Below are 25,129 nucleotides of genomic sequence, written 5' to 3'. Positions count from 1 at the left end.
ATTTCTGTTTTTGCTTTGTCATTATGATGTATTGTGTGTAGATTGATGAGGAAAAGGATTTAAATATATTTTAAATTGAATCTATAAAGGTGTGCAGACTTAATGAAGGCACTGTAGTTTGACACAGAATGAAGTGACATCACATATCCGTTGAAATACACTAAGGTACAAATTCTGATTAAGGACAAATTGATAACAGATATACATACTTGCATAAACCAAAGATGGGGACCATGAGGCATTTCAAACAAAAAATTCATACATAAATAAATAAAAATCTCATCACTACAAATATCATATTACCTGTCAATTACAGATGAGTTGCGGTCAATGATATACCATTGGAGGTAGTCTGACACGATTTCTTTCTTTTCTTCCACAGTAGCCACATGTCTCAGACAACCTGCTGTCTGTAACATTGTGCTGTGTCTCATCATACATTCTTGCAGAGCATCCAATGAAGCAGCATTCTCAATCTGAAAGACATGAAAATGGGCAAAAACACCCCAGTCAATAACTGTATGCACTGTATCTCCTTGCCTATTTTTTAAATAACGTACATAGCAAGGTGTAATCTTACACTATCAAAAACTAATAAATTAATTAAATATATTCCGCATGTGATATAGGAAGTAAACATTGTCTCAAAAACACTGCAGTAAGTATGAAAAACTCTGCCCTACCATACCCTTATGCTATTCTCACCTCTTGCAAAGCTTTCCCTATTTCTTCATCAGTTATTAAATTATTTGTTGCTTTGAATGAAGGCTGGCCTGCAAGATAATGTACAAGATCTTCTGACAGGAAATGGGGTCCTGGACCTCCATGCACAACTGACACAGCAATCATATTTCCTGCCAAGTAGTATTCATCCTCCCTAACAGCTGTGAATGAATTCATATTGCAAAATTAAAACAATGCATTACTGTATATACTGTAATATGCAAGCATATGTCATGTGATATACAGTGGGGAAAAAAAGTATTTAGTCAGCCACCAATTGTGCAAGTTCTCCCACTTAAAAAGATGAGAGAGGCCTGTAATTTTCATCATAGGTACACGTCAACTATGACAGACAAAATGAGGAAAAAAAATCCAGAAAATCACATTGTAGGATTTTTAATGAATTTATTTGCAAATTATGGTGGAAAATAAGTATTTGGTCAATAACAAAAGTTTCTCAATACTTTGTTATATACCCTTTGTTGGCAATGACACAGGTCAAACGTTTTCTGTAAGTCTTCACAAGGTTTTCACACACTGTTGCTGGTATTTTGGCCCATTCCTCCATGCAGATCTCCTCTAGAGCAGTGATGTTTTGGGGGCTGTCGCTGGGCAACACAGACTTTCAACTCCCCTCCAAAGATTTTCTATGGGGTTGAGATCTGGAGACTGGCTAGGCCACTCCAGGACCTTGAAATGCTTCTTACGAAGCCACTCCTTCGTTGCCCGGGCGGTGTGTTTGGGATCATTGTCATGCTGAAAGACCCAGCCACGTTTCATCTTCAATGCCCTTGCTGATGGAAGGAGGTTTTCACTCAAAATCTCACGATACATGGCCCCATTCATTCTTTCCTTTACACGGATCAGTCGTCCTGGTCCCTTTGCAGAAAAACAGCCCCAAAGCATGATGTTTCCACCCCCATGCTTCACAGTAGGTATGGTGTTCTTTGGATGCAACTCAGCATTCTTTGTCCTCCAAACACGACGAGTTGAGTTTTTACCAAAAAGTCATCTGACCATATCACATTCTCCCAATCCTCTTCTGGATCATCCAAATGCACTCTAGCAAACTTCAGACGGGGCTGGACATGTACTGGCTTAAGCAGGGGGACACGTCTGGCACTGCATGATTTGAGTCCCTGGCGGCGTAGTGTGTTACTGATGGTAGGCTTTGTTACTTTGGTCCCAGCTCTCTGCAGCTCATTCACTAGGTCCCCCCGTGTGTTTCTGGGATTTTTGCTCACCGTTCTTGTGATCATTTTGACCCCACGGGGTGAGATCTTGTATGGAGCCCCAGATCGAGGGAGATTATCAGTGGTCTTGTATGTCTTCCATTTCCTAATAATTGCTCCCACAGTTGATTTCTTCAAACCAAGCTGCTTACCTATTGCAGATTCAGTCTTCCCAGCCTGGTGCAGGTCTACAATTTTGTTTCTGGTGTCCTTTGACAGCTCTTTGGTCTTGGCCATAGTGGAGTTTGGAGTGTGACTGTTTGAGGTTGTGGACAGGTGTCTTTTATACTGATAACAAGTTCAAACAGGTGCCATTAATACAGGTAACGAGTGGAGGACAGAGGAGCCTCTTAAAGAAGAAGTTACAGGTCTGTGAGAGCCAGAAATCTTGCTTGTTTGTAGGTGACCAAATACTTATTTTCCACCATAATTTGCAAATAAATTCATTAAAAATCCTACAATGTGATTTTCTGGAATTTTTTTCCTAAATTTGTCTGTCATTGTTGACGTGTACCTATGATGAAAATTACAGGCCTCTCTCATCTTTTTAAGTGGGAGAACTTGCACAATTGGTGGCTGACTAAATACTTTTTTTCCCCACTGTATATGGTCAATGAGCATTAACCAACCATTAGTAGCCTATAGTACACATCCAACCAATATGCATACCCTTTGCATTGTAGACCAAGAACCGATGTCCTTCTGGTCCATCAAAAATGGGCCGGTCTTTTAGGTATTTCATCAGTAGAGTTAAAAACTCTCGTCTTGGACCACCAGTGTCAATTCCCTCTTCCAGAACACCAGTATCATCAGTAAATTTCACCAGCATGTCACAGGTTTCAGAATATGTTGTACGCTTGAAACCTCTGACTGCCCCATCCCAAACATTAGCCCTTGAGATGTTAAACCGGCTGACTTTTTTATGATCAATAGGAAGAGACAGGTTTGCTACGATGTCAGGTAATGCAATGTCCGTCTCCTCCCTGTAATGACAAAAAGTTAATTCATTTGTGGATATTCCAGATATACAAGAACTATTGTACAGTGAAAAAACTGGAGTGCTATAGTCAAAAGCATATTACATTGCTGTGTGTTGGAAATTCTTCACATTGACAGCAACCGGCTCTTCGTCCTCCTGCTCAACATTTGGTGAATACAGGTCTGTGTATTTACTGTTGGGAAATTGCCATTTCCATGTTAAAACATCTTACAAACAAAAATGTCTTCCCCATGTAATCAGTTCAATACATTTAAATTATGTCAGTCATTATCTTTTCTTTTTTTTTACTTACCTGTAGCAAGACATTTTTTCTGGATTTGCTTCCGGTGGATCCAGATCCTCAGCATCAGATATTACTATCTGAAAAAAGATTAAAATGTCTGAAACAACAACACTGAAAGCAAGAAATGTCATGCTGCCACACTCTGCCTTATTACCTGTCCAGGCTGAATTGTTGATTGTCCTGGTGCATCTCTGAAACATGATAAAACATATTAAAATGATTAGCTCCATGATAAAGGCTATAATGTAGCTTTGAGTAGCATGTAGTAGTAGAGGGAACAGAAAGATGTATTTAAAAAAAAGATTATTTTGAGAACATGTGGATAGGAGCGCTTCCTGGACTCAAATCTGAGTTAGTTTGAGTTTCTTTTTTAATGGAAAAGGTATAAAATAAAAGAAAGCTCAAACTACTATTTTTTAACTATTAAAATGCTTGTATTGCAAGTGGCCAAGCCATACAGAACCAATTTAAAATAAGTTTAATGCGTTTTTGCATCTAGCCTTCGTCAGCGAGTCAAACAGATGAAATGAGAGACAATGGGTCTTTTCTAGTGTCCAAGGTGTTCTGGGCTAGAGTAGGTGTTGTAGACATCTTAAAACCAGTAGGTGTCCTTCAGGCCTACAATAGTCAAATCATGTAAACATTATGTATATGGATGTGTCCCATGTTTCCTATTGGTGGATTACCACTAGAAAAAACCCAGTGTCTCTCATTACATCTATTTGACTCCCTGACAAAGGCTAGATGCCGAAACGTGTTGGAGTTCTTTAAGTTGGTTCTGGATGACCGTGCCACTTCAGTAAAGGCCTATAGTACCTATGCAGGATCGACAGTGATGTGGGACATATGAATGGACAGTGGATACCCCCCACTTCATTCTCACGTGTTTTTTTTAATGGTTTGGTTAATTTTTGTTTATTCAACTGCAAGAGCAACTGTATTTCAGTGGGTTTATTCTGTAAAGCTCTGCTCACACAGGCAGCTGTGGGTCCTTTAGGTAGGGAGCGAGGGGCACCGCAGTCAGTTACAGAAACAGCTGATAGCATGTAGCAACGTTGAGCTTATGTGCAGCAATATAAATGTATGTATAATGTGTATGTGAATAAGTAGTGAAATATCTGCTAGTAGTTTTATCAGTTTTGTGAGTTAAATAAAAAAAGGTGAAATTGCACTTTACCTGGTAGTGAAAGCACTGTAGCCCAACAAAATATGAATTATTATTGCACGTGTGAAAATTCCTTTGTGTCCAAGTGTGCAACACCTACCTTTCATCGTCCAGCTTGTGTTTGGGAGTACTTCGATTTTGTGGTTCAAAAACCTGAGAGGAAACGGATAAAATGATCAACAACTTTCAACAGGTTCCATTATTTTTCCATTACCACATACAGTATATATCAATGCTGAATGGTTGTCTGTGTTACTGTATAATAGTTACTGCAAAATAATCAAAACAAGCCTTTTCCACTAAAATATTGACCAGGACATTGATTTTATGCTTAAAATCCAATGTACATCTAATTAATAAATTATATGAAAATGAATAAATACAAACATACATAAACATTTTAAAAAAGAGAAATAACTGATGTACCAAAGTGTCAGCACGATTGAGTTCAGCTGTGCTCCTTGTTGTGATGACAATTTCAGAATCAGAGTCTGAGGTATCATCCACTGAAAAAAATAATTCAAACAACCATTATCTATCCTCCAGCAGAGTATCTAAATATGTAAAAATATTGAATCATGAGATCCACTAACCTCTTTTATAGTGTTTTTCTAGGCAAATGAAAAAAGTGATCCTGGAATATGCCTTTCCTATTTCCTTTTTATATTCTGCCAATTTGAATGGCCTTTCTGACCCAGGCACATGAACCACCTCTGAGCAGTCTGGATACAAAAGGACATAAGGTCCTTCGTGCATGTCCTTGTTAAATGTTGTCATTTTCTGGACAGCTTGTTTCAGTAGATCAGGTGCTGCTACCTCTGGGTCTGTAAATAACTGTAGTGTTTTCCCTCTTAGAGGTTTTAAATCAGTTCCACTTGGCACCAGCAATCCTACGTTTATCTAGTAAAATAACAAAGATATAATTAATGTATACATAGGTAAAATAAATATACACAAACACACAAATACATATAGAGCATTGCAAAATTGTATAGGACGGTCAGTACACCTTACCTGGACGTGTTTTCTTTCTTTAGGCCTATATCTTCCTTTTGGCCCATAGTTAAAAGACTGTCGTTCTTTTGATTTCGAGCTTCTGTACTCCATGAACTGTTTGTATGATGGGCATGGTTGTTCTGCAGAAATGGACAGAGTTCCGAAACAGAAAGTTAGAAGCCGCTCAAAAAATCATTAGCGTTACTGTCCTTAGATAGCTAGCGTTTTGGTTTTGCTAAACTTACTTTGCATAGCACTGTCCGGCTGTCGAGACGTCCCCTGTGTTTCCAATGTTTCCGTCTTGTCCGCGTCCTTTAAAAACTCCAAACACCGACCACACGTAAAGCAAAACCGCGTTAAGCTGTTCATGTGTTTGCCACAAAACGGGCAAAACATCCCTCGGCCGCAGTCCATGTTCGGGCGGTCACCATAAACTTCTTTGACGCCACAACAACAACACGAAAAGACCACGCTCATCACTTCCGTGTCACTTCCGGTATATGGTACATTCCCTTTCCGTGACGAATCTGTCATTTGTAAATTTGTTTCGGGACTGGTAAAAGTGTTTTGCGTCTTGTTAATTTGTTTTCTAAAATGTAAATTTGTTTTCTAAAATGTAAATTTGTTTTATAAAATGTTAATTTGTTTTATAAAATGTAAATTTGTTTTCCAAAATGTAAATTTGTTTTCCAAAATGTAAATTTGTCTCGAGCTTTGTAAAAGTGTTTCATTCTTTGTAATGTTGCTTTGCACTTCCCGGCCACCGTAAGATTGAGATGTTTGGCAGTCATGCATGTGGATTGAAATTCATAGAAATTTGTGTTTGAGGCGTCAGTGCATTTGACCTACTACTTATAGGCTTGTGTTGATTTTTAGTAGCAGTGGCTAACGTAATGCATAGAGACCATGTTGATGTTAGTTATGTAGTTAAATGTGCATTTCAATGCCAGGTGGCAAAGTCCTAGATGGAGTACCTGGGGCATCATTTATAAAATGCTATTTTTTATATCAAATTTCTGCATAGAATTTTGCTTTATATAATGTCTTCACCCATGAATAAAGTTGTGTTAGTCACAAATAGGGTTGCAAAGGGAGGCTATATTAATGGAAATTTAGATTTTTGGCCTTCTAGTGGCCTTTGTGGATACTTCAGATTATCACAGGTTAAGAGATTAAGATAACTTTATTGGTCAATTGCACACAAGGTTCAACCAAAATTTCACTTCCGCTTTTAACCCAACCCCTCCGAAAGACACACATACATATACAGGTTTTGGAGAGGTGCAGGGGGCTGCCACAGGGGGCTGCCACACTGGGCTCCCGGAGAGCTGTTGTTGTGGGGGGTTAACTGCCTTGCTCAAGGCCACACAGCAGGCAATGGCATCTAAGATTTGATACCAGCAACCCTCCGGTTACCAGCTCACTTCCCACCAGATTTTCCCCATTGGACCCAAAATTCAAACTGGCAAACCTCCTGTCGCTGGCTCGCCTACCTAACCGCTAGGCTACCTGCCGCCCCAGGTGTCTGTAATTATCTCTGGCCCTCTGTGTGGCCTTATCGCATGTAAAATATTTTATATAAAATAATCACATAAGATGATTTTAAAATATAAAATGTAATGACAAAGCTGTAAAACATCATCCTAAATATAAACCATCAACTTAGTGAATACCATTGGTGTTTAATATGAGGGTTTCAGCATGAAATATACTTTTGTTTATTTTAATATGTCAATATGTCTTTGTTGTAAATGTTTTGGTGCCAAACTGGTGGCAGTTGTGAAAAAAGTAAATAGTTGTAAGAGTTGGAAAGTTAATTTAAAGTAATTGTTGATTAGATCCTTTTTTCATTAATTAGACTATTTTCTCTAGAACCATATGATTAATGAAAAATAAAACACTCATATATCTTGATTAGATATGTATTGAACCCCCTGAGTCAATGCATGTTATATAATCACCTTCGGCAGCGATTACAGCTGTGAGTCCTTTTGGGTAAGTGTCTAAGAGCTTTGCACACCTGAATTGGACAATATTTGCCCATTATTATTTTTAAAACTCTTCAAACTCTGTCAAGTTGGTTGTTGATCATTGCTAACTAGGCCACTCAGGAACATTCAATGTCATCTTGGTAAGCAACTCCAGTGGCCTTGAGTTTTAGGTTATTGTCCTGCTGAAAGGTGAATTTGTCTCCCAGTGTCTGTTGGAAAGCAGACTGAGCCAGGTTTTCCTCTAGCTTTTTGCATGTGCTTAGCTCTATTCCGTTTCTTCTTATAAATAAAAAAATCCCTAGTCCTTGCCGATGACGAGCATATCCATAACATGATGCAGCCACCACCATGCTTGAAAATATGAAGGGTGGTACTCAGTGATGTGTTGGATTTGTCCTAAACAAATTCAAGACAAAATGTACATTTTTTTTGCCAATTTTTGTTGCAGTATTACTTTAGTGCCTTATTGCAATCAGGATGATGCATGTTTTGGAATATTTTTATTCCGTACAGACTTCCTTCTTTTCATTCTGTCAATTAGGTTAGTATTGTGGAGTAACTACAATGTTATTGATCCATCCTCAGTTTTCTCCTATCACAGCCATTAACCTCTGTAACTGTTTTAAAATCACCATTGGCCTCATGGTGAAATCCCTGAGCAGTTTCCTTCCTCTCTGGCAACTGAGTTAGGAGGATATATATATATATCTTTGTAGTGACTGGCTGTATTGATACACCATCCAAAACATATTTAATAACTTGCTCAAAGGAATATTCAGTGTCTGCTTTTTTTTATTTTCACCCATCTACCAATATATGCCTTTCTTTGCAAGGCATTTGAAAACCTCCCTGGTCTTTGTGGTTTAATCTGTGCTTGAAATTCACTACTCGACTGAGGGACATTACAGATAATTGTACGTGTGGGATACAGAGATGGGTTAATCATTCAAAAATGATGTTAAACACTATTATTGCACAAAGAGTGAGTCCATGCAACTTATTATGTGACTTGTTATGCAGAATTGTACTTTTAGACATATTTAGGCTTGCCATAACAAAGGGGTTGAAGTTCAACTTTGACATTGTGGGGTATTGTGTGTAGATCAGTGGCACAAAATCTAAAGTTAATCCATTTTAAATTCAAGCTGTAACACAACAAAATGTGGAAAAAGTCAAGGGGTGTGAATACTTTCTGAAGGCACTGTATATGAATACATGTTCTAAAAGTTATTCAAGTGTAAATTACCAAAGTTACCATAGATTGCCATAAATTACCTATAAATTACAGAAGATTCCAGCAACTTTGGTAAATTATTGGTAGCTTTGCAACCCTAGCTACAAATAAGCATGTTTTATTTATAAATTAAAACATTTCATGTGAAATCTTTGTAAAATGCATATTTCCATGTCAAGTTGAAGATTTATGAATCACATTGTTGCTGTGGAGTTCGTCATACACACAATTTACGATCAAATCTGTGCTCATGATGGTTTTCTACATGAGGCCCACCTGGTCTGTATAGGTTTTTATGAAGCAAGGATGGGGCTTAGTCAGAGGTGGCTTAGGGACTGGAGGGTTATTTTTGAAAGTATCAGTGACATGCATTGCCATTTGAAGTGCAGCATGACCTTCAGATGTAAAACCAACACCTACAGAGTTCAATGCACTTTGATTACACACAGGGAGGTAAACGTAGGTATGATGTTTATTTATTTAAAAGGACAGTTTCACAATAGGTCGTTCTTGAAACTTTTACACATTTGACACATTTCTGAAAAAGGCAGACCACACAACAGCAAGTACTGGGAAAATATATCTGTACTATGTGAGATAGGCCTATATATAAAAAATATATTAAATTTTACAATCATGGATGAAAGTAAGGCCTGATCACCGGCGACGATGAGAGCCTACAGGGAGGAGGTCAGTAACCTGGCAGTGTGGTGCTGGAGCAACAACCTCTCCCTCAACGTCAGCAGGACCAAGGAGCTAATCGTAGTGAGGACGCCCCCATCCACATCGACGGGGCAGCAGTGGAGCAGATAGACAGCTTCAAGTTCCTCGGTGTCCAAATCACTAAAGACTTAAAAGGGTCCAAACACACACACAGTCTTGGAGAAGGCGCAACAGTGCCTCTTCCCCATCAGGAGGTTGAAAAAGTTTGGCATGGACCCTCAAATCCTGAAAAGGTTCTACAGCTGCACCATTGAGAGCATATTGACTGGCTGCATCACTGTTTGGTATGGCAATAGCACCACCCTCGATCGCATGGTCGCTACAGAGGGTTGTGGGGACAGCCCAGTACATCACTGGGGCCGAGCTCCCTGCCATCCAGGACCTCTATATCAGGCGGTGTGAAAAGAAGGCCCAGAAAATCGTCAAAGACCCCAACCACCCAAGCCATATACTATTTTCTCCAGTGTATCAAGTCTGACACCAACAGGCTCTTGAACAGCTTCTACCCCCAAGCAATACGACTGATAAATAGCTAACAAAATAGCTACATGGACCGAGTTTACCTTGTATCTTTATTTACCTTTTATCACAGGGCCCTACACACTCACACACACTGTCACTCCAAAAATAATAAATACAAAATAATATGCCATTTAGCAGACGCTTTTATCCAAAGCGACTTACAGTCATGCGTGCATACATTTTTTTGTGTATGGGTGGTCCCGGGGATCGAACCCACTACCTTGGCGTTACAAGCGCCGTGCTCTACCAGCTGAGCTACAGAGGACCACATGTATAGGTGTAAGGTGATTAGACAACAGGATATAAGATAAACAGAGTAGCAGCAGCTTGTGGGTGTGTAGAGTCAGTATAAATGTATGTGCATATTATGTGTGAGTGAACAAACAACACAAACACACAACAAACAACAACACAACTCCAACACACACACACACACACTCACTCCATCATTTGTTCACTCACACATAATATGCACATACATTTATACTGACTCTACACACCTGCACACCCACAAGCTGCTGCTACTCTGTTTATCTTATATCCTGTTGTCTAATCACCTTACACCTATACATATCTACCTTCATCACTCCACTATCCCTGCATGTTAATATGGTATTGGAACTGACTTTTTAAATATTTCCTGTATATAGTATGCTTACTTACTTACTTACTTGATTGTGTATTTCTTATTATTATTTCTCGTGTGCTTTTGTCTAGTAATACATTGTTATTGATTATTGCATTGTTGGGTTTTGAGTTTGCAAGAAAGGCATTTCACTGTATTGTGGATGTGACATTAAAAACTAGAAACTTGAAACTAAGGCAGTACGGTCCAGTACGGGGTCCAGGCAAAATAAATAGTGGTGGTACACCGTACCGGTAAAACGCGAGCCTATCACAATAGGCTATTACACCCCTACTTAACATTTCTGCGTGTCAGCCGCATGACAAATTTGCGAATTGACTGGAAACCGGGTGGTATACGCTCCAAATCGCATTGTAATTTCATCCTCCAGGTTAGATGGACGTCATATTGTATTTGTGTCTCCCCTTTTCGTAGGCCGATTATATAGATCAGGCAACATTGTTTTTATTGATCCGTTTGTCAGTAGAGTAGGCTACCCTGTAATTATTTTAGTATTTTAAAAGAAATGGGTGCGCACACTTGGGTGTCCCTTACCAGTAAGAAATTAAATCTATTTTTACACGTTTACAATATGTGATGATATATTAGTCCTATAAAGTCATATGAGGAAACCATTTGTTGACTTTAGTTCTTAAATGGAGCAACCTGTCTGTGTTCAGGATAGCAAGCATTTGAATAGCAAAAGGTTTGCTAGGTTTGCTAGGTTTGCTCTTAATAGATTTGAGGAGGTCTAGGACAGTTGCATCTTTGGTTGTGGTTTTCCCCGCACTCCTCCTGAGCACAGCCACCAGTCTTTTTTCCTTTCTTGGTGAGAGGATCTGCAGTGCCAGGAATTCCATCAACTCCCCATCACAGATAGCTTCATCTGAGTGGTTGAAAGAGTGAGAAAGAGAAAAGGAGATGCACAGTAAGGCTTTTCATTTTCAGTTTTGGTAGGTTAGAAGATATTACACAATTATCATTAATAAATGTTTTTCCATATGTGCCTACAAAAGACTAAACAGCATGGACAAAATATTCTCACCTTCATGTGTTCTTGAACCATTCGTACATTCTGCGCAGTAAACATCATTCATGTCATTGCCGGGTATAGTGGTATAACCTGGGGCACACACAGAAAATTTCTGACAGGTTTTCCTACTGGAGGACTCTGCAGAGAAGAAGCCCCCTGGGCAAGGTTCACACTTCACATCAGTGTGTGCTGTTCCTGGAAAATAAGGATATTGTTCGTACATGTTGTATTTCATCTGTAAACAGATTGCAGTGGTTTGCAGAGCCAACTGGAAACATGGCAGTGGAAAAGGCGTATTCATTATGAAGGGTAGCCAAACATTATATTATCACTTAGCCTACCACTGGAGATGACCCCTTCACCGGGCGGACACCTTCTGTGCCTTGAACATGACCCATGTCTCATGTAAAACCCGTCCTTGCACTCGCACTGTCGGTTGTGCAGTTGGGTGCACGGTACGCTTTCAATCTCATTAGCCGTGCAAAAACGATTGCAGTATTGACACCGTTCGATGTAGTTCCAGATCTCTGTGTAGTGGGACTTTGGACACGGTCCGCAGTCGCTCTTGCGGTCCTTTGTGCAATGCTTCAGTAAGTATGTTCCAGGAGCGCATTTGTCGCATGTAAGGGAATCCCCTGTCGCGTCATCTCTCCAGATGTATGTCGGTGTGTGTGGACCTGGCTCTGTCACGCTGCCGCCACAGAGCGCAAATACCACGAGAGGCAGAAAACAATTTGTCAGCTATTGGAAGAAAGAGTCATGTTATAATTTAGAATCAATCATAACTTTTGTGTAGGCTACGTCTCTCAATATGACTGTCCAACTCCATCAAATAACTACTTCATGAGGCATTCAGCTTCAATAGTTAAATAATAGCCTAGCCTACGCTATAGCCTAATATCCATTTATTTCCTATAGGCACCGAAGAGCCCGCTATATTTCAGCAGAGAAATAATACTCACCGGATGCATTTTTCCCTCTAGTCAGCTAGCAACTGATGTTAACATGTTCAACGTCGTTAGAATTTATAGAGCCTACTTCTGATGACTAATACTCGGGGAAGCCCTTTCCAATGCCTTGGTCCATCCATCAGTCTTGGCTTTGGTATTTAATGGTGGTGCAGCCTGGTCTCATAAAGTAGACATAACATAGTAAACATACAGTGGGGGAAAAAAGTATTTAGACAGACACCAATTGTGCAAGTTCTCCCACTTAAAAAGATGAGAGAGGCCTGTAATTTCCATCATAGGTACACGTCAACTATGACAGACAAATTGAGAAAAAAATATCCAGAAAATCACATTGTAGGATTTTTAATGAATTTATTTGCAAATTATGGTGGAAAATAAGTATTTGGTCAATAACAAAAGTTTCTCAATACTTTGTTACATACCCTTTGTTGGCAATGACACAGGTCAAACGTTTTCTGTAAGTCTTCACAAGGTTTTCACACACTGTTGCTGGTATTTTGGCCCATTCCTCCATGCAGATCTCCTCTAGAGCAGTGATGTTTTGGGGCTGTCGCTGGGCAACACGGACTTTCAACTCCCTCCAAAGATTTTCTATGGGGTTGAGATCTGGAGACTGGCTAGGCCACTCCAGGACCTTGAAATGCTTCTTACGAAGCCACTCCTTCGTTGCCCGGGCGGTGTGTTTGGGATCATTGTCATGCTGAAAGACCCAGCCACGTTTCATCTTCAATGCCCTTGCTGATGGAAGGAGGTTTTCACTCAAAATCTCACGATACCTGGCCCCATTCATTCTTTCCTTTACACGGATCAGTCGTCCTGGTCCCTTTGCAGAAAAACAGCCCCAAAGCATGATGTTTCCACCCCCATGCTTCACAGTAGGTATGGTGTTCTTTGGATGCAACTCAGCATTCTTTGTCCTCCAAACACGACGAGTTGAGTTTTTACCAAAAAGTTCTATTTTGGTTTCATCTGACCATATGACATTCTCCCAATCCTCTTCTGGATCATCCAAATGCACTCTAGCAAACTTCAGACGGGCCTGGACATGTACTGGCTTAAGCAGGGGGACACGTCTGGCACTGCAGGATTTGAGTCCCTGGCGGCGTAGTGTGTTACTGATGGTAGGCTTTGTTACTTTGGTCCCAGCTCTCTGCAGGTCATTCACTAGGTCCCCCCGTGTGGTTCTGGGATTTTTGCTCACCGTTCTTGTGATCATTTTGACCCCACGGGGTGAGATCTTGCGTGGAGCCCCAGATCGAGGGAGATTATCAGTGGTCTTGTATGGCTTCCATTTCCTAATAATTGCTCCCACAGTTGATTTCTTCAAACCAAGCTGCGTACCTATTGCAGATTCAGTCTTCCCAGCCTGGTGCAGGTTTACACTTTTGTTTCTGGTGTCCTTTGACAGCTCTTTGGTCTTGGCCATAGTGGAGTTTGGAGTGTGACTGTTTGAGGTTGTGGACAGGTGTCTTTTATACTGATAACAAGGTAACGAGTGGAGGACAGAGGAGCCTCTTAAAGAAGTTACAGGTCTGTGAGAGCCAGAAATCTTGCTTGTTTGTAGGTGACCAAATACTTATTTTCCACCATAATTTGCTAATAAATTCATAAAAAATCCTACAATGTGATTTTCTGGATTTTTTTCCCTCAATTTGTCTGTCATAGTTGACGTGTACCTATGATGAAAATTACAGGCCTCATCTTTTTAAGTGGGAGAACTTGCACAATTCGTGGCTGACTAAATACTTTTTTTCCCCACTGTACATCCGGGACACTCAAATTAGTATATGTTACGTTTGGTATGGTTAAATAAGACAGGTTACTGAAGGCAAAAACAAAATAAGGGTTGTTGGTCAGGTCTATAAAGCAAATGTCTAGCAACCCAAAGGTTTTGTGTTCAAATCTCATCACAGACAACTTTTGCATCTAGCAACATTTCAACTACTTTTTAGCTACTTTTCAACTCCTTAGAACGTTAGCTAATCCTTCCCCTAACCGTTTTAGCTAACCCTTCCCCTAACCTCTAGCCAGCTAGCTAACTTTAGCCACATTACAATTTGTAACATATGTTTAGCAGATTCGTAACATATCGTACGTTTTGCAAAAACGTAACATATAGTACTAATTGTTATTCATACATATCATACAAAATGGATGATGGGCATCCACAAATTAATACATACCATACGAAATGTAACATATGCCTGGTAGATTCAAGACCATAGGTTATGTTTGCATGCTAATCATTTCTCCATCCTGATGTACGCTTTCACTCGTTCACTATTCCCCACAAAGAAAATTGGTGTTGGCATGGGTAGGGCTAGATGGAGTTTTCACATACAAGTCATTTCCTTTCAAATCCGTGAAGACAAGTGAACAAGTAGTGTTTACTTTGAGAGAGTATTGTGTCTAACAGTTATTTTAACAGTTCACTACTTGTCTCTAACATTTACATTTTAGTCATTTAGCAGATGCTCTTATCCAGAGCAACTTACAGGAGCAATTAGGGTTAAGTGCCTTGCTCAAGGGCACATCGACACATTTTTCACCTAGTCGGCTCGGGGATTAGAACCAGCGACCTTTCGGTTACTGGCACAACGCTCTTAACCACTAAACTACCTGCATGATTTCAGTTGATTATTTATAATGAGGTTGACAAAGCAGCTCTTGGCACCCATCAACACCTTTCTGATAAGAAAACAACGATGTGAGGTAAATAACAACCTAATATTTTGATCAATATCTTACATGATATAATAAATAAAAAAGAAACAATCGCATTAAACATTTGTTTAATAAAAAAAGTTAAAATACATTGGGAAAATATTACCATAATCTGCATACATTTATTACAACTGATATTAGTTTACAATAGTAACACCACAAAACCCTCACTTTTTGCCATCATTTCCATACAATAAAAAGGCTCCAAAGCGAGCAGCATCAGAGTAGGAAGATTCTTTTTAGGGAAGCTCCACTTCCAACAGCTTTCATTTCCTTTGGCTGCTGGGAAAGAAAGACGAGATCTTGCTTTGTGCTTTCCCAGGCATTGAAACTGAAAGAGACCCAAAAGTGAATTGAAAAATGGTTGACACATTGTAAAATTATGTTAATGTATTCATATCTTTTATAGGCTTATATATTTTTAAACTCTAAAGTTGTTAAATTACATTTGATCCCATTACTACATTATTAAATCAAAATGGTCATTATTGCAAACCAGCTGTTTTCAACACTCCCAAATTGTGTTAATTAACAATGCCTGTTAAACAGAATAATGGGAGAAGGTTTCCTTGGTTCAATAATTACGTCTATAGGCTTTATGCTCGCTGTAATAGTTACAATAGTGCTGACAATACAAGGACTTCTATTGAATTGTTACAAGTTATTCTCTCTTGAAGGCACTTGCGAAATGTCCCTTCACCTTGCGTTAGTTGGCCTGAAATCCCAGAGGAAGCACTTGAGCCTGTGGAGTCACCTATCAAGGCGTCCAGCATCTCTTTGTACTGTTTCTTATGGTGAAGCCGGATGAACAGGGCAAATGCTAGGGACACAAAGGATGACAAATATAATATGCATCCATACCGTACCATAGTTCATGTTCATCAATGGATCTTCAAATGTCACAATTTCACTTAATTGAATTTCAGATTTAAGTGAGAATACAAAGAACCGTGCTTGCCAAGACGCTCAACTCAAATACAATACATTTGGTACGAACTTACTGCTAAGGAGGTTAAAGTCTTCGTTTTTCTCAGTTAACAAACTCACTACTGTGTCCACCAGGCTTTCATAGTTGTCTGTCTTCTTATAGCTCTGAATAGCTGAGAACAGTTGGTTGGACTTCTCAAGTCCAATGGATTTTTTCACATCTGCGATGAAGCTGGCGTAGATTTGACTCTTCTGAGCAGATTGGACTGGTGCTTGGTCTTTGCATTTAGGATCAACTGGTGAGCACAGAACAAGACAAACACGTTCAATTCTTTCAGGATTTGGCCAAACCAGTAAAGAAAAGCATGCCAACGTTTGTATGTGCGTGAATGTGGCCTCTCATATCTCTATCATGCTCTATCAGTGTGTCATGCTCATGCATAGCCATGACAGATGAGGTGGTATTTCACGGTGTAAACTTGGTTGGCGAAACATTGTAACGATATCCTTCCAATCTTTCACCAACCAAGTTTTCACCCTGAAATAACACCACATCTGTCATGGCTAACGTTTGAACAACGTTGTGGGGAGATGTGCCTGAAAGGTGTCTATGCTGAAGCTAGTAAACAATTCCTGTGTAACTGTATGAACTGAGTGAGTGGCTGAATGTAAGAGGGGAATCCTTGGTTAAAACCCAAAGATTCAAGGATTAAAGACTCAGCCCCCCCAATAAATATATAATCTTCAACTAGGCCTGTTCAGGAAGGCGCAACTTTATGGCACATTCAGATATAAATATATTATGTAGAACAGTCTGTTGTGCAGATGAAACGTAGGGAATTGTGTCAGCTTTATTTCTAACATTTCTATCTGCAACGTTGAGAACGTTCCATCTTACTGAATACACTCCAGGTATCCAGCAGTACCTGTAAGCACTTGATTCTTTGGCAAATGCTCCTCTGTAGTCAATCTGTGATTTCCAAGGTGATGGCCTCCTTTATTAAGCAGCAGACTGGTGTTGAGCTGACTGCAGGAAGAGCTTGAGTCAGAAGTGACAGCAACACCAGTCAGCTTTCCTGACTTGGCTTTAAAACAAACACAAATCTAGGTTACTGGGTTGTTCTGGGGGTGAAATACAAAAACACTCAGTTGCATTTTTGAAGCCTAACTGCAACGATGGTCATAATAGTCGAACAATTAGGCTCAGGGCCGGCTCCAGGTATAAGTGACATAAGTGGTCGCTTAGGGCCCCCGGGAGAGAGTTTAGCATAGTAGAATACACAAGGTGCAATTTCTAAATTTGGTTGTGCGTCAGCAGTTTTTCTCTTGTTATGTCAGTCACAGACAGTCACTCAATTAGCCATGTCATCTAACAATTTTTAGATTGGTAAAGTCTAGCCAGCTATCTAAATCATGGCCGAATACTGACCTCCAGGGGGCCCCTTTTGATTTTGTTAGTGACTCATTTAAATAGGCCTATCATTAACATGTCATAAGTCTTGGTCAATTGTGTAGAACTGCAGGAAATTAGCTTTAAAACTGTACATTTTCTCTCTCTGCCCCATGGTAAAATTAGTAGAATTGCATGACAATTTTTATAGAATTGCTAAACTTCTCCCCCACCCCATGGCAAAATGTGTAGAATTGCAGAAAGCTTGCTTTAAAATTGCAACATTTTCTCTACTCCCCATGGCAAAATGTGTATAATTGCAGGAAATTAACTTTAAAACGTACATTTTCTTGCTGTCGTGAAGAGGGGGGGCCACTACAATGTTTTGCCCAAAAGGATAGGGCCGGCCCTGATTAGGCTAGTCAGAATGTAATGATTCAGGATTCATGAACTGGACAAGACAGTGGGTGTTTGTCATCTTCGTGCCCAAAGTTATCCTTGCTCAAATGTGAAATTACTAATGCATCACATTAACAGTCACACTCAACCCAGTTTCTTGACATGTCTGGAGCTCAGTTGATAGAGCATGGCGTTTGCAACGCCAGGGTTGTGGGTTCGATTCCCACGGGGGGCCAGTATAAAAAAAATTTTTATTCACTAACTGTAAGTCGCTCTGGATAAGAGCGTCTGCTAAATGACTAAAATGTAAAAATGTAAAATGAAAATACAGTGTTACTAAATGCATCCTAGTGGTCAGTGTAAGGAACTAAGAATTGATTGCATACCCCCGTTTTGCATCAGCATTTCTTTCTCCTCCTTGGATAGTGAGTGATCGGGTTTGTATCCACAGCCCTGGCCAGTCAGCTCCATGCATTTCTCATCAAATCTCTTTTTGTGGTGGGGTCGTATGAACTGGTAGAATCCTGAAATACAGTAAGGTTTGAGGTCAAACCCCAATGCATGTCTAACTTGAAAATTGTTACATTTCCTAAAAATAGGAATACAATACTGCAGTTTGCCAGTTCATAGTTTACACAATTTACAGTTCATAGTTTACACAGTTAAGAAGAGAAGATCTGCACTACCCCAAAGTTTGTGTAATGTTTCAGTACATGTGACTTAATTCATGACTCACCACAAAAGAGAACTTGTGTAACTAACTTCCTTTTTCCTGAATAAATGACAAAATATCATAAACTGCATTACTCATGCTACGTGGAATGATCTTTGAAACCACCTAGCTACAGTGGGGAAAAAATGTATTTAGTCAGACACCAATTGTGCAAGTTCTCCCACTTAAAAAGATGAGGCCTGTAATTTTCATCATTGGTACACGTCAACTATGACAGACAAAATGAGATTTTTTTTCTCCAGAAAATCACATTGTAGGATTTTTAATGAATTTATTTGCAAATGGTGGAAAATAAGTATTTGGTCAATAACAAAAGTTTCTCAATACTTTGTTATATACCCTTTGTTGGCAATGACACAGGTCAAACGTTTTCTGTAAGTCTTCATAAGGTTTTCACACACTGTTGCTGGTATTTTGGCGCATTCCTCCATACAGATCTCCTCTAGAGCAGTGATGTTTTGGGGCTGTCGCTGGGCAACACGGACTTTCAACTCCCTCCAAAGATTTTCTATGGGGTTGAGATCTGGAGACTGGCTAGGCCACTCCACGACCTTGAAATGCTTCTTACGAAGCCACTCCTTCGTTGCCCGGGCGGTGTGTTTGGGATCATTGTCATGCTGAAAGACCCAGCCACGTTTCATCTTCAATGCCCTTGCTGATGGAAGGAGGTTTTCACGCAAAATCTCACGATACATGGCCCCATTCATTCTTTCCTTTACACGGATCAGTCGTCCTGGTCCCTTTGCAGAAAAACAGCCCCAAAGCATGATGTTTCCACCCCCATGCTTCACAGTAGGTATGGTGTTCTTTGGATGCAACTCAGCATTCTTTGTCCTCCAAACACGACGAGTTGAGTTTTTACCAAAAAGTTCTATTTTGGTTTCATCTGACCATATGACATTCTCCCAATCCTCTTCTGGATCATCCAAATGCACTCTAGCAAACATTAGACGGGCCTGGACATGTACTGGCTTAAGCAGGGGGACACGTCTGGAACTGCAGGATTTGAGTCCCTGGCGGCGTAGTGTGTTACTGATGGTAGGCTTTGTTACTTTGGTCCCAGCTCTCTGCAGGTCATTCACTAGGTCCCCCCGTGTGGTTCTGGGATTTTTGCTCACCGTTCTTGTGATCATTTTGACCCCACGGGGTGAGATCTTGCGTGGAGCCCCAGATCGAGGGAGATTATCAGTGGTCTTGTATGTCTTCCATTTCCTAATAATTGCTCACACAGTTGATTTCTTCAAACCAAGCTGCTTACCTATTGCAGATTCAGTCTTCCCAGCCTGGTGCAGGTCTACAATTTTGTTTCTGGTGTCCTTTGACAGCTCTTTGGTCTTGGCCATAGTGGAGTTTGGAGTGTGACTGTTTGAGGTTGTGGACAGGTGTCTTTTATACTGATAACAAGTTCAAACAGGTGCCATTAATACAGGTAACGAGTAGAGGACAGAGGAGCCTCTTAAAGAAGAAGTTACAGGTCTGTGAAAGCCAGAAATCTTGCTTGTTTGTAGGTGACCAAATACTTATTTTCCACCATAATTTGCAAATAAATTCATTAAAAATCCTACAATGTGATTTTCAGGATTTTTTTTTCTCAATTTGTCTGTCATAGTTGACGTGTACTTATGATAAATTACAGGCCTCTCTCATCTTTTTAAGTGGGAGAACTTGCACAATTGGTGGCTGACTAAATACTTTTTTCCCCCACTGTACATTTAATGGTGTGCTGGCCATGACTGGCTATGATGACTGCTTTAAAACGCCCGGTTTCTAACGGATTCTCTTGAGACAAAGATTTCAAATTCCTGTTGCAGTCGTAATGCTGATTAATGTAATTCTCTTGAAGTTGTCATTTAAAACTGACAATGATGACCAAAAACAGTAGACAATACAGATCCAGGGAATGTCATTAATACAATATTTTGACCTTCACACAGGACTGGCTCATGGTTGGGCTACTGTTTTCATTCTCAGCCCGAACCCGATGGTCTTATACCAGGCCGACCTTAAATTCGTAGAATTGATTCGGGCCAGGCGGTTTCGGCCTTGCCACGCTGTGTTTGAGAAGGGGAAAAAAAGTATACGTGTCTTCGCACCTACTGCGGTCTCTCAGCAGCAGCCACTAGCGGCGCCAGGATTCCAATATTGGCTGGGCCAGAGAAATTTGTGGCCATGATGAAATGTATTTTTCTGACGATTGAAAAGTTTCGAATTGCGATTCAAAGAGGCTGCACTCAGGAAAATGATCCACAAGACCACAACAGGCAGTGCGTCTCAGAATCAGGAGACACACATAATTCCAATGGCATCTGTTAACGCTGACACATCCTAACAAAATACTCCCTATGACTGCCCTGCTAATGTGCCTTGCTGGACCTTGCAAACTATCTAAAGTAGAGCCATAATTGATCAAAATGTTTTCCTAATCAGGCATAGGCTTGATGCAGTTATTTCGGAATAAACCATGCATTCAAAACACAGGGCTTTTGAGGGAATATTCAAATGGTTGTTTGGCAGAAAATAGTTATGTACTTATTGTTTAATCAAGGCTCCCTTTATTATTTAATTTTCAAAATAAAATGCTTGTTGTATTTAAAGATGAAATCCGCAATAGGGGCAAACAGCGTCATGGCCGTTATTGTTTTTGTTGTTGTTGACAGAGTAGAGGTGAAATTGCAGTCCATATTCCAAATTGCGTGTGCAATGATGTCCAAGGGAAAAAGACTGTCTGTTGTTTGCAGTAACTTCTATGTTGTTGTAATATTGGAAACGGACGTGGCAGTTTCACCATTAAGAATTTCAGCTTTAAAGGCATAAATGACTTGTATGCTGTGTAATGAAATTCATGAATGATTGATTGAGAGACTGTATATTGAAGTAGGCTAAATTACTTAAGACATAAAACAAGACGCACTAACAGCTCGATAGTGGATAGATTATATAAGGCTATTATAGCCTATACGCGAGTCAAGAGCAAAATAACACACTTCAATTGCATTAGCCAACTTTATCCCAATATTCTCTGAGTTTTCAGCTCTCTTTGCTTTTCTATGACAAGGGCTGTTTCCTCATCTTCTCACTTCGCTCCCTCCCAATTCCGCCACATTGTTCTCAACACCAGTTTAAATCAATATACTGTTTTCTAGAAAACTTTTCTTTTTTTGGGGGGGGTTGTTGTACTCATTACATTTCTGTGATGTCGGACCGAGCTGGCTTGGGCAAGACCGGGCTCGAATTTTCAGGTCCGATGAGAACTCTAGATTGGACAAGCCTAAATGACAGCCATCGTTATCATGCGGGGTCAATGTATACAAGAGGGGTGCGACTTCAAGGGAAGTGACTGGGATGACTGCTATTTAGTTTTTCCCTACGATTAATTCATGCCCTCCCCCACTCCTGGACAGGCTGTACACGCACAAACACACACACACTTCAGGCACATGCAGCAAATGTTTAACATTAGAATGTACCATTGAGCAGGTTCCATTTTCTCTAGCTGAGTGAGAGTGACCTGATGACTCAGGTGAGCCCAGCATTGAACACACAAGGCCGAGACCCATTACTATACAAGCTGAACCCACAAGCACACATACACACACCTCGGAGCAGGTTGTGGGTGTTGGCGTCCCCAGTGAAGAGGTCTGCTGCCTCGGCAAGCAGTTCATCAAGGTCATCCGTCCGTTTGTACGTCTGCAGGGCCGCCATGATTCGCTGGAAATTAACCTGACTCAGCGACTTTTTCATTTCTGCCAGGAACGACTTGGCTTTTCCCGCTTTGCCCTCTTCTGACACATCAGGAGCCAGGGGGATTTTCTTTGAAAGGTGGAAAGGGAGAAATGGTGTGTTAGTGTGTCATACATCCTAGTGTGTCTAGCCATGACAGATGCAAGGGTATTTCACTGTAAATATTTGAAAAAAAAATCCTCAGCAATCTACACACAATACCCCATAACGACAAAGCAAAAACAGGTTTTTACAAATTCTTTACAAATGTATTAAAAATAAAAAACAGAAATACCTTATTTACATAAGTATTAAGACCCTTTGCTATGAGACTCGAAATTGAGCTCAGGTGCATCCTGTTTCCATTGATCATCCTTGAGAAGTTTGTACAACTTGATTGGAGTCCACCTGTGGTAAATTGAATTGATTGGACATGATTTGGAAAGGCACACACCTGTCTATATAAGGTCCCACAGTATATAAGGTCTGACAGTGCATGTCAGAGAAATAATCAAGTCATGAGGTCGAAGAAAATGTCCGTAGAGCTCCGAGACAGGATTGTGTCGAGGCACAGATCTGGGGAACGGTACCAAAAAATTTCTGCAGCATTGAAGGTCCCCAAGAACGCAGTGGCCTCCATCATTCTTAAATGGAAGAAGTTTGGAACCACCATGACTCTTCCTAGAGCTGGCCGCCCGGCCAAACTGAGCAATCGGGGGAGAAGGGCCTTGGTCAGGGAGGTGACCAAGAACCCGATGGTCACTGACAGAGCTCCAGAGTTCCTCTGTGGAGATGGGAGAACCTTCCAGAAGGACAACTGTCTCTGCAGCACTCCACCAAATCAGGCCTCCACGCTTACAGTTCCACTCCATAACATGCACATGACATTTGAGTGAGAGTTGTTTGAGAGGGCGTGAACGAAGTGGAAGGGAGATTGCTTGGAATTGTGCGAGGTAATCACTGGGGAGTCTATTGTGGAAAATATTCAAAACGAGGGGACAAAAGAGCGCCAAATCTACTCCATACTTTGCAGTCCCTCCAGGATTTCGCGATTCTAACACTTTTTGCAAATCAACAATTCCCAGCATATTATGCGAAGTCACACAATTTTAACCAATCACCGTACTTTTACTGCATAAAATATACTGAACAAAAATATAAATGCAACATGCAACAATTTCAAAAATTTGACTGAGTTACAGTTCACATAAGGAAATCCACCCATTGAAATAAATTCATTAGGCCCTAAATCTATGGATTTAACATGATTGGGAATACAGATATGCATCTGTTGGTCACAGATACCTTTAAAAAAAACTAGGGGCATGGATCAGAAAACCAGTCCGTATCTGGTGTGACCACCATTTGCCTCATGCAGCATGACTCATCTCCTTTGCATAGAGTTGATCAGGCTGTTGATTGTGGCCTGTGGAATGTTGTCCCACTCCTCTTCAATGGCTGTGCGAAGTTGCTTGATATTGGTGGGAACTGGAACATGCTGTCATACACGTCGATCCAGAGCATCGCAAACATGCTCAATGGGTGACATGTCTGGTGAGTATGCAGGCCATGGAAGAAAATGGGACATTTTCAGCTTCCAGGAATAGTGTTCAGATCCTTGTGACATGAGGCTGTGCATTATCATGTTGAAACATGAGGTGATGGCGGCGATGAATGGCACGACAATGGGCCTCAGGATCTCGTCACGGTATCTCTGTGCATTCAAATAGCCATCGATAAAATACAATTGTTTGTTGTCCATAGCTTATGCCTGCCCATACCAAAACCCCACCATGGGGCACTCTGTTCAGCAAACCACTCGCCCACACGAAGCAATACCGGTTGGACTTACTGCCAAATTCTTTAAAACTTTGTTGGAGGCGGTTTATGGTAGAGAAATTAACATTAAATTATCTGGCAACAGCTCTGGTGGACACTCCTGCTGTCAGCATGCCAATTGCACGCTCCCTCAAAATTTGAGACATCTGTGGCATTGCGTTGTGTGACAAAACTGCACATTTTAGAGTGGCCTTTTATTGTCCCCACCACAAGTAGCACCTGTGTAATGATCATGCTGTTTAAGAAGCTTCTTGATATGCCACACCTTCTTGGCAAAGAAGAAATGCGCTCTAACGGGGATGCAACAAATGTTTGCACAGAATTCTACAGACATTTGCTTTTTGTGCATATGGGATCTTTAATTTCAGCTCATGAAACATGGGACCAACACTTTACGTGTTGCGTTTATATTTTTGTTCAGTGTAGTTCAATCAAGCCTGTGTCAACAAACTTTTTCCTCTGTCAGTGCATTTTCGTGACAAATTGGTTTTATGTAATTAGTTTTATGTCATTGGTGTTACCGCCTTGAAATTCAGTCATTACTAAGACATACAGGAACCTTGAGCATTCTCTCCAATAGCAAACTGTTATAGGGGGAAGGGTCTATATTAAAGACAATTATTACCCTTTTAGTATGTCATAAATATGAGGAATGCATTGATAATCTGGTGTGTCTAAATACAAAGTGTCATTGGTGTTACTCAATTTAAATGAAGGCTAATTACATTGTGAGCAAAAGGATTAATCATATCACTTTAGTAAATGTTTTTAACCGTAGATTTTAGCATCTGTGGCCTCCATTTAAGAAAATCCTCAATGACCTAAAATGTGTAATTGGTGTTACTACTCCTAGTGGTGGCACAATGTTATCACAATGGTACAAATTATTTAAAGTATTT

At 40.3% G+C, this 25,129-nt stretch overlaps 3 protein-coding genes across 3 annotated transcripts in view; all 3 read right to left on the bottom strand.

Moving 5' to 3' along the window:
- Window positions 1–388: 388 nt before the first annotated feature.
- On the bottom strand, window positions 389–5,878 carry LOC121538253. Its single transcript, XM_045207153.1, has 10 exons — window positions 5,645–5,878; window positions 5,418–5,539; window positions 4,997–5,303; window positions 4,830–4,909; window positions 4,504–4,556; window positions 3,393–3,429; window positions 3,248–3,315; window positions 3,038–3,127; window positions 2,625–2,938; window positions 389–476 (listed from the first exon to the last, which is right to left on the bottom strand). The coding sequence occupies exons 1-10, from the start codon at window positions 5,874–5,876 to the stop codon at window positions 472–474; spliced, it is 1,308 nt and encodes a 435-aa protein (XP_045063088.1). The 5' UTR covers window positions 5,877–5,878; the 3' UTR covers window positions 389–471.
- Window positions 5,879–10,407: 4,529 nt separating this feature from the next.
- LOC121537249 (tumor necrosis factor receptor superfamily member 6B-like) lies at window positions 10,408–12,498 on the bottom strand. Its single transcript, XM_041844930.2, has 4 exons — window positions 12,490–12,498; window positions 11,869–12,268; window positions 11,540–11,722; window positions 10,408–11,380 (listed from the first exon to the last, which is right to left on the bottom strand). The coding sequence occupies exons 1-4, from the start codon at window positions 12,496–12,498 to the stop codon at window positions 11,106–11,108; spliced, it is 867 nt and encodes a 288-aa protein (XP_041700864.2). The 3' UTR covers window positions 10,408–11,105.
- Window positions 12,499–15,273: 2,775 nt separating this feature from the next.
- Window positions 15,274–25,129, bottom strand: part of rtel1 (regulator of telomere elongation helicase 1) — a 52,918-nt gene continuing 43,062 nt past the window's right edge. The window contains exons 28-33 of the mRNA XM_041846107.2: window positions 22,268–22,481; window positions 18,325–18,462; window positions 17,076–17,234; window positions 16,224–16,445; window positions 15,923–16,042; window positions 15,274–15,553 (exon numbers count right to left, since the gene is read on the bottom strand). Coding sequence (XP_041702041.2) covers window positions 15,489–15,553; window positions 15,923–16,042; window positions 16,224–16,445; window positions 17,076–17,234; window positions 18,325–18,462; window positions 22,268–22,481 — 918 coding nt within the window. The 3' untranslated portion in view covers window positions 15,274–15,488. The remainder of the gene's footprint in view (window positions 15,554–15,922; window positions 16,043–16,223; window positions 16,446–17,075; window positions 17,235–18,324; window positions 18,463–22,267; window positions 22,482–25,129) is intronic.

Source organism: Coregonus clupeaformis, chromosome 24 (assembly GCF_020615455.1).
Source record: "Coregonus clupeaformis isolate EN_2021a chromosome 24, ASM2061545v1, whole genome shotgun sequence".
Classification (NCBI taxonomy): domain Eukaryota; kingdom Metazoa; phylum Chordata; class Actinopteri; order Salmoniformes; family Salmonidae; genus Coregonus; species Coregonus clupeaformis.
This window is presented reverse-complemented; position numbering and strand designations above follow the sequence as displayed.